The following is a 14,348-nucleotide window of genomic DNA, read 5'->3' as shown; positions in this document are numbered from 1 at the left end:
TCAGACAAAGTTGAACCCTTTATGCTCAAGATTTAGTGCTGACAGTGCATATGGAATGCTTCTAGCCTCTCCAAATCTGCCTCTAAGAGGGTCCAGGTTTCTGACCCAAATGGCAGTACAGGCAGTACACAGGTCTGATAGATCCTGAACTTTGTCTCAGTGCATTTTTGCATCCAGAGGAGAGACATGGACTTCATGGAGGAGGTGGTGATACTTAATTGTCATAGGACATCTGATTTGCTGCAGTCATTTGAACAATTCTTGCAGCTGAGGTAGACAGATGCCTCAACACTCTCCATGGTGCTTAATCCCTTCTGCATCAAGGTACCCACATGGCTCCACAGTATGCCAACATTTTTATGGCTGACTTAGAACAACGCTTCCTCAGCTCTGTCCCCTAATGCCCGTACTCTACTTGCGCTACATTGATGACATCTTCATCATCTGGACCCATGGAAAAGAAGCCCTTGACGAATTCCACCATGATTTCCACAATTTCTATCCCACCATCAACCTCAGCCTGGACTAGTCCACACAAGAGATCCACTTCCTGGACACTACGGTGCTAATAAGCGATGGTCACATAAACACCACCTTATACCGGAAACCTACTGACCGCTATTCCTACCTCCATGCCTCCAGCTTTCACCCAGACCACACCACACGATCCATTGTCTACAGCCAAGCTCTACGATACAACCGCATTTGCTCCAACCCCTCAGACAGAGCCAAACACCTACAAGATCTCTATCAAGCATGCTTACAACTACAGTACCCACCTGCTGAAGTGAAGAAACAGATTGACAGAGCCAGAAGAGTACTCAGAAGTTACCTACTACAGGACAGGCCCAACAAAGAAAATAACAGAACGCCACTAGCCATCACCTTCAGCCCCCAACTAAAACCTCTCCAACGCATCATCAAGGATCTACAACCTATCCTGAAGGACGACCCATCACTCTCACAGATCTTGGGAGACAGGCCAGTCCTTGCTTACTAACAGCCCCCCAACCTGAAGCAAATACTCACCAGCAACCACACACCACACAACAGAACCACTAACCCAGGAACCAATCCTTGCAACAAAGCCCGTTGCCAACTGCATCCACATATCTATTCAGGGGACACCATCATAGGGCCTAATCACATCATCCACACTATCAGAGGCTCATTCACCTGCACATCTATCAATGTAATATATGCCATCATGTGCCAGCATTGCCCCTCTGCCATGTACATTGGCCAAACTGGACAGTCTCTACATAAAAGAATAAATGGACACAAATCATACGTCAAGAATTATAACATTCAAAAACCAGTCGGAGAACACTTCAATCTCTTTGGTCACTCGATTACAGATCTAAAAGTTGCAATTCTTCAACAAAAAATCTTCAGAAACAGACTCCAACGAGAGACTGCTGAATTGGAATTAATTTGCAAACTGGATACAATTAACTTAGGCTTGAATAAAGGCTGGGAGTGCATGGGTCATTACACAAAGTAAATCTATTTCCCTCCCCCTCCCCACACACACACACTGTTCCTCAGACGTTCTTGTCAACTGCTGGAAATGGCCCACCTCGATTATCACTACAAAAGGTTTTTTCTCCCCCGCTCTCCTGCTCGTAATAGCTCACCTTAAGTGATCACTCTCATTACAGTGTGTATGGTAACACCCATTGTTTCATGTTCTCTGTGCATATAAATCTCCCCACTGTATTTTCCACTGAATGCATCTGATGAAGTGAGCTGTAGCTCATGAAAGCTTATGCTCAAATAAATTGGTTAGTCTCTAAAGTGCCACAAGTCCTTCTTTTCTTTTTGCGGATACAGACTAACACGGCTGCTACTCTGAAACCAGTGTGAAGATAGTGCACGAGCTTTAGCAGAACATTTGGGATACCAAATCCTTTCAGTGACAGTGAAAGCGTTGACCCGTCAGCAGAATAAAAAGTTGCTTCAATGTCTATATATGGCATGTGAAGCAGGCAATTCAATTCTCAATGCAGGTCAACCAGAAACTGGAGGGTAAGGACAATATCCACTGTCGACCACCCAGGAATGAAACCTGATTGCTGTGGATAGTGGTGTCTGTTAAGTGATGTCCTGCCAAGCAGAACAGTAATGAAAACCTTTCTGGGGACCAGTAGCAGTGAGATTGGCCTGTCGTTGCCAAACTTGATGTCAGATCTCTAACCCTTGTATTATGATACCATGTTTCCATTCTGCTGGTACAATGTCTGGTGCCCATACTTTTAAAAACATTTGATTCAGGCCAGTGCGCACTGATTCCAAGGAACCTTTGAACAGCTCATGTGGAATACCATCAGTTCCAGCAGCACATCCATTCCATAACTTTTGGAAGGCCTTTCATATTGCCTTGAGTGATGGAGGCTCTGTTTTGGTCCCTAGGTCTTCAGCCATATAGTTTGCCAGATCACATTGCTCTGGGCAGTCATCAGCAGGTGCATGATCTGAAGGTATACATTGTCCCCAAATGTAAAATAGTTATGGGTAAGGACAAAGTCACAAAGTTCAGCCACCAGGTTAGCCGTGACATTATCGGGGATAGTGTTCTTGACGGCTTGTAGTCCATCTTTGTGTGGAATGTTGGTGTAGAGGGCTTCTACATCCGTAGTGGCCAGGATGGTGTTATCAGGAAGATCACTGATGGATTGTAGTTTCCTCAGGAAGTCAGTGGTGTCTTGAAGGTAGCTCTAAGGTACACACTTTCATAATGTGTTTGCCATCTTCCCAGGACTTCGTCCATTGATGAGCAGGAAGAGCCATTTGGTTTCATCTTGAGAATATTAGAAGTCTGTTTGTGGCTATCAACCACACATGAGATAGCCCTGTAGATAGGATGCAGAATATTGTGCTTTGGGATGTCCTCTGCTTTATTGGTCAAGGAATTTAATGTAGACTTCACAGTCACATTTTGATATGGCCTGAAAAATGCCTTTCAATCACTTACATTCTTGGACATCTCCCTGCTTGGGTGTTCTGATTTTTTCCCCCTAATATATCAAAGGGCTGTTCAGAAAGCCAAGGTTTCTGCACAACCCTCTGAAGCTGATTGTTTCAGTGGTGGCATATGATATAGCATTACATATCAACTCCAGGCAATCTCTATGTCATCCAAGAGGGCATCGCGATTACTTATGTGATCTTTGACGGCCTGTGTATATTTTATGGCTTCAACAGGATGCTTGGAAAGATGGTGGAGATTACTTTGTGGATATCTGGTTTGCGAGGGGTTGGATAACGCAACGAGAGCTCAGCAGCAGTTAGTCAATGGTCTGAGTTTGCTGGTGAGATTTCACTATGTGGTCAGTTTCTTTCATGGCATGTCCATTGATTGAAATTCAGGTTCAGCAATGGTTGTTGAAGTGCCTAAACCTAAGCCTATGACAGAGAAACTCTCGACAGCACACTGTGTCAGAAACTGAATGGTGTGGTCACTTGGGGGATCCAAACCAAAGTGACCTATCATGATTTCACACCCCTTTCAACCACAACCAGTTACACCAGTTACACTGAAATCTCTGAGCACTAACAGTGTGTCATGTGGTAGAATTTGACTGGATTTTTACTGCCAGCTGGTGGTAGAATGCATCCTTTTCCACAGGTGATGCATCTTCTGTTGGCCACAGCAACAGACAGCAGGGTTAAAGCTGAGCATAAAGTAACCATAAGAAGATGTGGTGCTATGTGGTTAAGATCTGTGCTAGAGGTCGACTGATAACTGCCACACCTTGACTACTATCTGGACTACTGGAGTGGAGAAAGGTTGCTGCTTCCACAGTAATTTGATCACTTTATGGCAAGTGAGCTATGATGCCAGTGATTATGATCTTGTAGTAAGTGAGTTCTTTGACAAGTGCTGTCTTGTACTCAGTACCCATCAGTGTTAACATGTTTCATGTAGAGACATGCAATAAGCCAAGTGGGGTTTGGGTCTTGCCCACTATATGCATGTGAAACATGCCCCTTCTTCTGGATCTGGCAATAACAGGGCCTTTAACCCTGGTGCTGTCATGACTGGCTGCCCATTTGTTTACTTGGGTATTGGGAAACATAGAAGGTTTTTTCAGAGGGGTAACCGTCCCCCTTCTCAGGAATTCTTCTGCCAAATGCCATTGGTTCCTGAAGGTGTGAATGACCATTTGGAAGATCTAGTTCCTTTTCTGCCTTGTACAATCCATGCACTGACAGTCATATCCTATCCACCTTCACCATCGTTGGGAAATTTAGCCCTTATCGTCTGGGTCTGTCATTGGCCTTCACTCATTACCCTGAGGCCTTTGTTGTGTGCTACCAACTGAAGCTGAGGCTTGTGTGGGCAGGGATGACTACACTTTGAAGTAGAACAGGTAATGCTGCTTTACTACCTACCACAGAAATACAAAAGTTAAATCATAGAATCTCTCTCTCTAATGCAATATATGACAAGCTTCTATCTGATAAAGATAGTGTTTAGTTCTGTATCCACAGACTTGATAGGTATGCACTCCTCCTTTGGGAATTTTGAAATGATCAAAAGAGAAAAGTAAATATGGTTGTTACCCTGCATGAAGATTATCACCTGCTCAGTCACAATACTCTGTAGTTTCCTTGAGTTGAATAATTATTTTTTCTGTTATCTTTTGTCTTTGCCTTTATAAAAGTTCAGATTTTTCTATCCAGGGTAGGGATTAAATATTCTTTTTGTTGAGTTTATTATGATTTAGATCTAAAAGGTATAATCTAACAAATCTAATAGCTGTTGGCAGAGATTAAAACAGACATTTTAAGCTTTATAAAACCAAAAAATGGTTGGGCTCTTTCAAAAACATTTATATTTCTCATTGCAAACGTGTGCAGTATAGTTTTTTACATTATTTGACTACAAAGGGCCAGATTATATCCTTTTATAGTCCCACGGAGGTGATGAAAGGAGGAAAAAAATCCCCTTGTTTGAACTACATTTGTCAAAGGAAAGAGATTGTGCAAACACAACATTACCCTTTCCTTCTTTTGACTCTGTAAAAGGCCCCCATGCACAATCTTGGTTCGTGTGGTTTTGCAGTTTTGACAGAAGCATGGCTGCTTGGGAGGGTGGAACCCAAGGATAACTTTTCACCATGGTTTCACACAGACCCTCCCCAGGGATTTCCCTGGATAAAATGAGGCTTGCCCTGTCAAAAGGATAATATTCTGGTCAAAGAACAGGGTGTTAGGGAATATTCTGGAACAAAGAACAGGGTGTTAGGGAATCTAGGTTCTCTTATTATTTGATACATACTCTGATGCATTCTCAGACCATGTTAGAATGGGTTTGTGAGGCAGAAGAAGGTAAAGAATAAATGTAAACATGACTAATGAAGGAGCCATTCCACCAGGGAAGGCATGGAAGTAGTACTATTTCATTAGAGTCATGACTTTCTGTGGAAGCCACCCACTACCTGTTTGTTTCATATCAGAGCATCTCCCTTGCAGCATAATTTGGAGGAAACTATGAAAGTGAAAACTCATGAAGCTTCCCAGCCTTTTTCTTTGACAAAGCATGATTTGGCCCAAAACAAAGTCTGTTATTCTGTAAGTAAATTCGGCTTTCCTGTAACTGAAGAAATGTGTCTGATTTAGGCAACCCTCAAAATTCTTATTCAATATAGAAAGGTAAAGTCTGCTTTCTAGTTTTCATGCATTTTCATTCTAATAATAATTTATTTTAAAATTGGAAATTAAGATGGTCTAGGACAGTAGTTACAGAGATTCTAATTTGTAATATATTTCTTGACAAATTCCCTTCAGCATGAGTACAGATTGTTTTAGAATAAGATGACATAGTTTCTCATATATTCATGCATTTTTTTTCAGTAATTATAGTCCTCACAAACACAATTCCTGTTTCTTATATATATTAGGGCTGTCAAGCAATTAAAAAAAATTAATCACTCAATCACACTGTTAAATGGTAATAGAATATCATTTATTTAAATATTTTTGGATGTTTTCTACATTTTCAAATATATTGATTTCAGTTGCAACACAGAATACAAAGTGGACAGTGCTCATTTTATATCTTTTATTACAAATATTTTCACTGTAAAAAAACAAGAAATAGTATTTTTCAGTTCTGTACTGTAATGTAATCTGTTTATCATGAAAGTTGAACTTACAGATGTACAATTATGTACAAAAAAGCTGCATTCAAAAATAAAGCAATGTAAAACTTCAGAGCCTACAATTCCAATCAGTCCTACTTCTTGTTCAGCCAATCGCTCAGACAAACAAGTTTGTTCACATTTGCAGCAGATAATGCTGCCCGCTTCTTCTTTATAATGTCACCTGAAAGTGAGAACGGACGTTTGCATGGCCCTGTTGTAGCCGGTGTCGCAAGATATTTACGTCCCAGATGCACTAAAGATTTATATGTCCCTTCATGTTTCAACCAGCATTCCAGAGGACAGGCATCCATGCTGTTGATGGGTTCTGCTCAATAATGATCCAAAGCAGTGCGGACCGACACATGTTCATTTTCATCATCTGAGTCAGATGCCACCAGCAGAAGGTGGTTTGGGTCCTGCAGTTTCCGCATCAGAGTGTTGCTCTTTTCAGACTTCTGAAAGCATGCTCTACACATCATCCCTCTCAGATTTTGGAAGGCACTTCAGATTCTTAAACCTTGGGTTGAGTACTGTAGCTATCTTTAGAAATTTCACATTGGTACCTTCTTTGCATTTTGTCAAATTTGCAGTTGAAAAATACTATTTTTTTGTTTATCATTTTTACAGTGCAAATATTTGTAATAAAAATAATATAAAGTGAGCACTGTACACTTTGTATTCTGTGTTGTAATTGAAATCAGTTCATTCCCTTTCTTGGTCTCTTGCACCCAGATCAGTTCCACCCTTAAGAAGAGGGAATGTCTTTTACTGCGCAATAGTAATCTATTAAGTCCTGCTCCAGCTGAAGTCAATGTCAAAACTCTCATTGACTTAAATAGGAGTAGGTTCAGACTTTTAAAGACCAATTCACACTGGTTCTTGAGAAGAAGCTTTGTCAGTTTTCCTTGAAGGGATGGTGACAGTGATACAAAGTTTGTGGGAGGAGCTGTGATTGTTTTGAGAATTATGAGATGTTGTGTTTGGAAAGAGAGATTTATGTACTGAATTTGTATGATATACTGTAAGTATATAGACAGTCTGAGAAAATGTGAAATATATATGATGAGTTTTAGGTGTTGTTTTTTTCCTTTTAACAAATTGGGTCCTAACACTTTGAATTATCCTGAGAATGTTGCTTTATCTCTGGAATAAAAAATTAGAGATCTGAATGTTAATGATCAGGGATCATTTATCATTCCATCATTTTTAAGCAGTGACTTGCAAAGTTGATGTGGAAACTGTCCCCTATGGATGTTTGACAATAAATGTTAGTCTTGTGCCTTTTGCTGAAATACTGGAAAAATTGTCAGATCTATGTACACATGTGGTTTACTGTTTTTCTCTTCATCATCCTTTCAGCATTTTCTTTTAAATAACTTGAATAAAGAAGTCTACAAACCTCTCCTCATTAATTTCTCAGCACAAACTACAGCCGCTCAGACTCAGAATATTATCATGTCAAAGCTGGATAAAAGGAGGAAGGGAGTTTATGGTCCTCCTCTTGGGAAGCGAATGGTAACTGAAATCTATTTTTTTTAACTAAAATAAATATTTAAATGCATTATTTCTCAACTGTAACCAGAAGTAAAATTAAGCAGGAATAATTAACATAGTGTAATTCTAGAGTGGCAGAGTTCTAATTCTCCTAATTTAGACTTTCTTGCTCCCTATTCTATTTATGTAAATGTAAGGGAGTTGATGTGCTCAGAACCGAATTGAGGGAGAGGGATACTTCTGTGATATACTTTCTTCCACCTATCTTGAGACTTTCTCACAATGTTCCAGCTTCTTGAAGGGATGGTGGGGGAGAGGGGTGGATAAGGGCAGCAGGTGAGTGATATATATCTTGGCTGTTTTCCCTGTCCCATATCCACAGGAGTAACCAGTGCAAATAATTGCAAACTGAATCCACGGTACCCAGAATTGTTTCCCCCTCCACACTGTGTAACTTCACCCTCAAAGGCATATGCTAGAGTCATCCATGTTCAGGTGAGCTGCTTCCAGCATAACTCCTGCAGGAGCTCTGATGTCCAGAGCTTGTAGGGATCTGGCAGCAAGATCCAGGCCAGAATCTTCTTTGCCCAGGCTTCTGATGGATCCTTCAAGATCCATGTGGATCTCAGAGTATCCACAGGTTTAGAAAGCATATTAAAAATAAATTTAGAAAAGCAAATTTCCTTCATATTTTCATTTTCAGGTTGTATTTGTAGATGATGTAAATATGCCAGCACGAGAAGTCTATGGTGCTCAGCCTCCAGTTGAGTTACTTCGCCAGTGGTTAGATCACTGGAATTGGTATGACCTTAAAGACTGCTCCATGATTAAACTTGTGGATATTCAAATTATGTGTGCGATGGGACCAGCAGGTAAGATATGTGCATCATATGTTCTTTTATACATGAATAAAATTCTAAGTACCTGTAAGAAAATGTGTTACTGTTCAAGTGCTGGTCCATAGGTGTGTTCCACTGTGCATATGCCTGAGACTGGAGAATTCTTGCAAGTAGTGTTCGTTGGTCCATTCCTGCACCCCAGCTGTCCTCTTGCTCTGCACCAAGAGTATAAGGGGTGGGTTGGATTGACCCCCTCTCTAGTTCTTTCTTATTGCCACATGATCTGAGTCAGAATCCTCCACTGTCCAGAACTTCTCCTTTCTCTTTATCCTATAAATATATTCAAAGTTATTTTATTCCTAGTTTGTTGTTAGTGTTCTACTAGATGGTTATACTTGGCTAGTGTTAGAATCCCCACCCTGCGGAACACTCCTGGTCAGTGTGGGGCTTGGATAATGTCCAGGATTCTGTGCTTCAAAAATGTATTTCTTGGCCCTGCTTCTTTTCAGTCAGTGACTGTATTTACTGTCCTGGGCAGTGCATATCCCTGCCAAGTGCAGTATCTGTTGCTCCTTCCCCAGCTGAACATGGCAAGTGCAAGAGCTCCAGCTTCAAAAACACCTTCAATGAGACCTCAGTCAGATCCAGATCAGGGATCCAGGTCACCCGCCTCCCCCATACATCATCCAAAGTGTGCATCCCCCCAATTCCGTGTCTGAATCCAGAGAGAAGAGGAGCAGAGGGTGCACTCATAAACACAAAAGCAAATCTGCTTTTAGAGTCTCTGAGAGACCCCATCCCAATCCCGTTTGTCTGGTGAGCCTTCATGTTCAAGCCTTAAGGATTTATGTTCTCCTAAGCCTCATAGGCATAGCCAAAAGGGATCTCAAATTATCAGGCCCTTCTCTCCAAACATAATTTTCTGGACTACTTTAAGGACAAACTGCCTCAGGAAGACAGGGTTAATTTCCTGCTGCATGCAAGGTCATGCTGGGTGGAGGATGCCATTGTGTTCTGGCATGCAGAGATTAGCAGGTGTATACTGGAAATTAGTAATTGGCATTAGCAAATGCAGAAATAAACGGGTGTATACTGGAAAGTTCATATAATAGATTCTAAAGGTATCTTACTAATTTCAAGCACACCACGCTCTATAATTTATGTAGTAGATTTTACATTATTCTACTGAAATACTATCCCAGTCAGAGTATTACCAGGTTTTGGGACTAGATGGTGACCCTGATACGGTACCCATCCCTAGGAAGGAGTACTGTGGAAAGGGATCTGGGGGTCATAGTGGATCACAAGCTTAAATATGTGTCAATGGTGAAACACTGTTGCAAAAAAATAAAACATCATTCTGGGATGCACTAGCAGGAGTGTTGTAAGTAAGACAAGATAAGTAATTCTTCTGTTCTACTCCGCGCTGATTAGGCCTCACCTCGAGTATTGTGTCCAGTTCTGGGTGCCACATTTCAGGAAAGATATGGACAAATTGGAGAAAATCCAGAGAAGAGCAACAAAAATGATTAAAGATCTAGACAACATGACTTATGAGGGAAGATTGAAAAAATTGGGTTTGTTCAGTCTGGAGAAGACTGAGGGGGGGGATATGATAACAGTTTTCAAGTGCATAAAAGATTGTTACAAGGAGGAGGGAGAAAAATTGTTCTCTTTAACCTCTGAATAAAGTATAAGAAGCAATGGGCTTAAATTGCAGCCAGGGCGATTTAGGTTGGACATTAGGAAATACTTAACTGTCAGGGTATAATAAATTAGGGAGGTGGTAGACTCTCTGTCATTGGAGATTTTTAAGAGCAGGTTAGACAAACACCTGTCAGAGATGGTCTAGATCAGGGGTGAGGAGCCTTTTTTCTATCAGAGGCCATTGACCCACAGAAAAAATCAGTTGTGGGTGACACACAGCCACGTGAGGGTTGTGAATGTTTGGGGCTTCCCTTAGGCTCCGGGGTGGGGCCAAAAATGAGGGTTTCAAGGTGTGAGAGCAGGCTCTGGGATAGAGCAGGGGGTTGGGGTGCAGGAAGCGGTGAGGGTTCCGACTGGAGGGGCTGGGGATGAGGAGTTTGGGGTGCAGGAGGGGGCTCCAGACTGGGGCCAAGCAGTTTGGAGTGCAGGAGGGTGCTCACGGATGGGGCAGTGGGTTAGGGTGCAGGTGGGGGTGCAGGGTCTGTGAGGGACTTATGGTGCAGGAGAGGGTTCTGACCTGGTGCAGGGGTTGGGGCAGGGGTGTGGGCTCTGGGAGGGAGTTAAGGTGCAGAATGTGGGGGCGGTTCGAACTGGGGCAGGGGGTTGGGGTGCGGGTAGGGGTGTGGGCTCTTGGAGGGAGTTTAGGTACAGGAGGGGGCTCGGCTGGGGGTTGGGGTATGGATGGGGTGCAGGGTCTGGGAGGGAGTTTGGGTGTGGGAGGGGGCTCAGGGCTGTAGTTTAGGGTGCGGCTGGGGTGCGGGGTCTGAGAGGGAGTTGGGGTGCAGCAGGGGGTTTGGGGCATGGGCTCCGGCCAGGTGGTGCTTACCTGACGTGGCTCCTGGTCGGTGGCACAGCGGGGCTAAGGCAAACTTCCTGCTCCCGGAAGCGGCCAGCATGTCTATTGGCAGCACGCGGAATTCCCCTGATCGTCCCTCCTCCCGGGAGCTACGGGAGGTGCCAAGGCTCGGGGCTTCCGGCCCACTGCGTGGAGACTTGCTGCAGGCCGGATTAAATTAAGCAGCAGGATGGATCCAGCCTGTGAGCCGAAGGTTCCCCACCTCTGGTCTAGATGATACTTAGTCCTGCCTTGAGTCCCTTCCAGTCCTACACTTATATGATTCTGTAAGAAACACCTTTTAAAGTAGTTTAAAATTTACTTAGAATAGGACAATATGCATTTTGTAGACTATTCTCACTTTCAGAAAGCGAGATTCTGATGCCCTCATTCAGGTTGGATAGTACCTTATTCTACCAGTAGTCCCATTGCAGTCGCTGGGACTATTCTTGGAGTTAAGATACTTTTTAATGTGAATCAGGGTGGTAGAATCTGACCGAGGATGATTAGTAGAAAAGTGTTAAATATTTATAGCTTAATGCTAGTTTCATTATTTTATTTTCAGTATTTGTGCTTTCTCATTTTAGGTGGTGGCCGAAACCCAATAACTCCTCGATACTTGCGACATTTCAATACAGTTACTATTAATGAGTTTGATGATGATTCCATGTATACGATTTTCTCTAGAATTTTAGACTGGCATCTCTCTACTTGGTAAGTAACTTTTGTATATTGCAAAAGGCTAAAGTAAATATTTAAACTGTGTCTTTGGAAAGTCTACCAAAATACCTTTCTAGGATCCTGTTCTGGAGTGGAATTGAGCATCTGTGGTTCTGATGGATTTGACAAATTCTCAGTATTTCTTATGACAAGGCTTCTTATTAGGAAACTCCTATGGAAAATATTTCTCTTCATAAACCTAAGCTTTTCACTGTGTGTTAGAATCATTCATGTTGCTTCAGTTAATTCAGATGTTTTGAAAATATTATTTCAATTTAAAGTAAATAAAAATACAGTCATATTAGTGATTATTCTAAGAACCTAAGATTTTCTGTAATATATTATACTAGTCCTCACCTATGCTTACCACTCTTAGCAAATTATAACTTAGAATACTATTCGCTTCTTTAACATTTTAGTATCTGTCAGAAGTCAATAAAAATAGAAAGTTAGTCAATTGGTGGAAAATAGAATTCTAATGAAAAATTCATCTGTTAATTGTCATTACAGTATACTTTTTGATTAATTAAAATAACAATAACATAAATTATTGTTGAATCTGAATTTCATCTACTAGTATCTCATTTACACACTGTTTAGAAAAAATGGATTTTGGGGGGGCTTTTTTGTGAAAGTATTTTTCTTCTTTTATTTAATTCAGGTCTCTTAACACTCGACCTGTGTTTAAATACCAATTTTCACTATGGGTCTGATCCTGTGAAATACTGAGCATCCACTTCTGTGGGAATTGAGGGTTCTCCTTTGAGATATGTTGTCTATGTACATATTCCACTTCTGGTGGTGTGCATGCACCCCATGTGCTCCAGATCAGAGTCTATTGGCCAATAATGTCTGTGGTGGCTGCGTATGTGCCCCGAGTCTCTTTGTGTCTTGTGCCAAGGGCATGTAGTCCAGAGTGGGCAAACTGCCATTCAGTTCCTTCTCATTGCTTCAGGCTATGAGACAGAGCTGCTTGCTGACCATTTCCTACAAATTACTAGCTTACTTACCTTAACTTTTGTTTTGACGGGATCGCTGGGATGCAACCTGCGACTGTGGGACCACTGTGCCCCCTTAACTCACTAATCTGGGTTGTCTCTCACAATGTCTTACTGGTGACAAGTAGCAAACCACTCCAGTTGCTGTTACCACTCAGTATAACCATATGTGGAGCCCCACACCCAGCTAGATTGCATGAATGCTCCCAGAGCCACTCAAAAATCACGCAGAGCAAGGCACCAGTCAGATTCCCTCAGCGCCCAGCCTTGTACCTCAGGAATATACCGTCTTGCACTGCTCAAGACTCTTTCTTAATTGGTTCACCACTTCATCAATGGAAAGTGGATATACACCAGACTTTGTAACCTGAGCTGATTTACCAAGCACTTCAGTCAAACTTACTGGTAAAGATAAACATTAGAATAAGTTTACTGATTACAAAAGATGGATTTTAAGTGATTATAAGTGATAGGCAAAAGTCAGAGTAGTTACCAAAGGAAAATAAAAGATAAGCATGCAGTCTAAATTCTCAACCTTAATAGACTAGGCCATATCTGGACTAAGCAGTTTTTCTCACCCCTCTGGATACTGCAAGTTGGGTGCAATCTTTCATGCACAGGCTCTTGCTGTTAGTCTGGGGACCAGTCTCCTCATCTCCAGCGTTCTCTTTGCCTTCAGTGTACGTGGGGGAAGAGACAGGACCAACCATGTGGCTTCTGTCCTCTCTTTTATATCCTCAGTCCATGTACTTGGAGAACACAAGTTCTGGCATGTCTTGTGAACATTGCTGAGTTTTGTGGATGAGGCTGAGCAATTCCCCTGGTGTGTCCTTGTGCAAGTGAGTCATTGAATTGTAACTCCCTTGCTGGACAATGGCTGTTAATGGTTGTTCAACACCCCACCAGGCATTGGTTACCTCCCTTGTTGTTATCTCTGGGGATCTAATATCTGGGTGATTCCCCAACTCACAGCATATTTTAGTGACAGCCATACAACACAGTCTCATAATTTCAGAGATATACATGTCTAGACAGAACAATGGCTTTCAGTGGATCATAACCTTTTCCATGATACCTTACATGATATGCTTTATATGAAATATCACAATTATATATAAATGATGAATATGGGGATTACAGACTACCCACCCAGGTATAGAGTGTCACACTTGTAAATACTCTTATCCCCATAGTCAGTTCATAGTAAGATTGCCTACCTTATTTATTTGTAATTTATTTGATAGGTTTACTTTCAATAAGGAATTTTAAAAAATCCTCTCCTGGTACCAGGGGTTAGAGATGGCCAATCCTAAATCCACCAGATATAAGTACTACCCATCACGCAAGGGTGCAATTAACAACGGACATACTTGATATAATTTTTTTGTTTGTGGGAGCTGCACATCCCCAGTAAATGTGCAGCAGAGAGGTCTGGCCACTTACGGGTCCAGAACTGAGGAGGAGGAGTGGTGAATTGAAAAGCCTGGAGAATAAGAGGAAGGAGGCAAAAGGCACTCTTTTAGAGAATTGGGGGAAAGTGTGTTATCAACGTAGAAGACCTGGACATATAAAACAAGACTTCCCCAAGGTGGAATGTGGGTTCGCA

General features: G+C 41.9%; 1 protein-coding gene across 5 annotated transcripts in view; it reads left to right on the top strand.

Annotated features, from left to right (window-relative positions):
• DNAH7 (dynein axonemal heavy chain 7) overlaps positions 1-14,348 on the top strand; it is a 285,097-nt gene that overhangs the window by 156,776 nt on the left and 113,973 nt on the right. For all 5 annotated transcript variants that reach the window (XM_048868445.2, XM_075118030.1, XM_075118029.1 and 2 more), the window contains 3 exons: positions 7,509-7,664; positions 8,347-8,515; positions 11,612-11,738. In XM_048868445.2, the coding sequence (XP_048724402.1) occupies positions 7,509-7,664; positions 8,347-8,515; positions 11,612-11,738 (452 nt within the window). The remainder of the gene's footprint in view (positions 1-7,508; positions 7,665-8,346; positions 8,516-11,611; positions 11,739-14,348) is intronic.

The sequence above is a fragment of the Caretta caretta genome, chromosome 11, assembly GCF_965140235.1.
Source record: "Caretta caretta isolate rCarCar2 chromosome 11, rCarCar1.hap1, whole genome shotgun sequence".
Lineage (NCBI taxonomy): Eukaryota > Metazoa > Chordata > Testudines > Cheloniidae > Caretta > Caretta caretta.
Note: the sequence above shows the minus strand (reverse complement) of the source record. Positions and strands in the feature narration are given on the sequence as shown.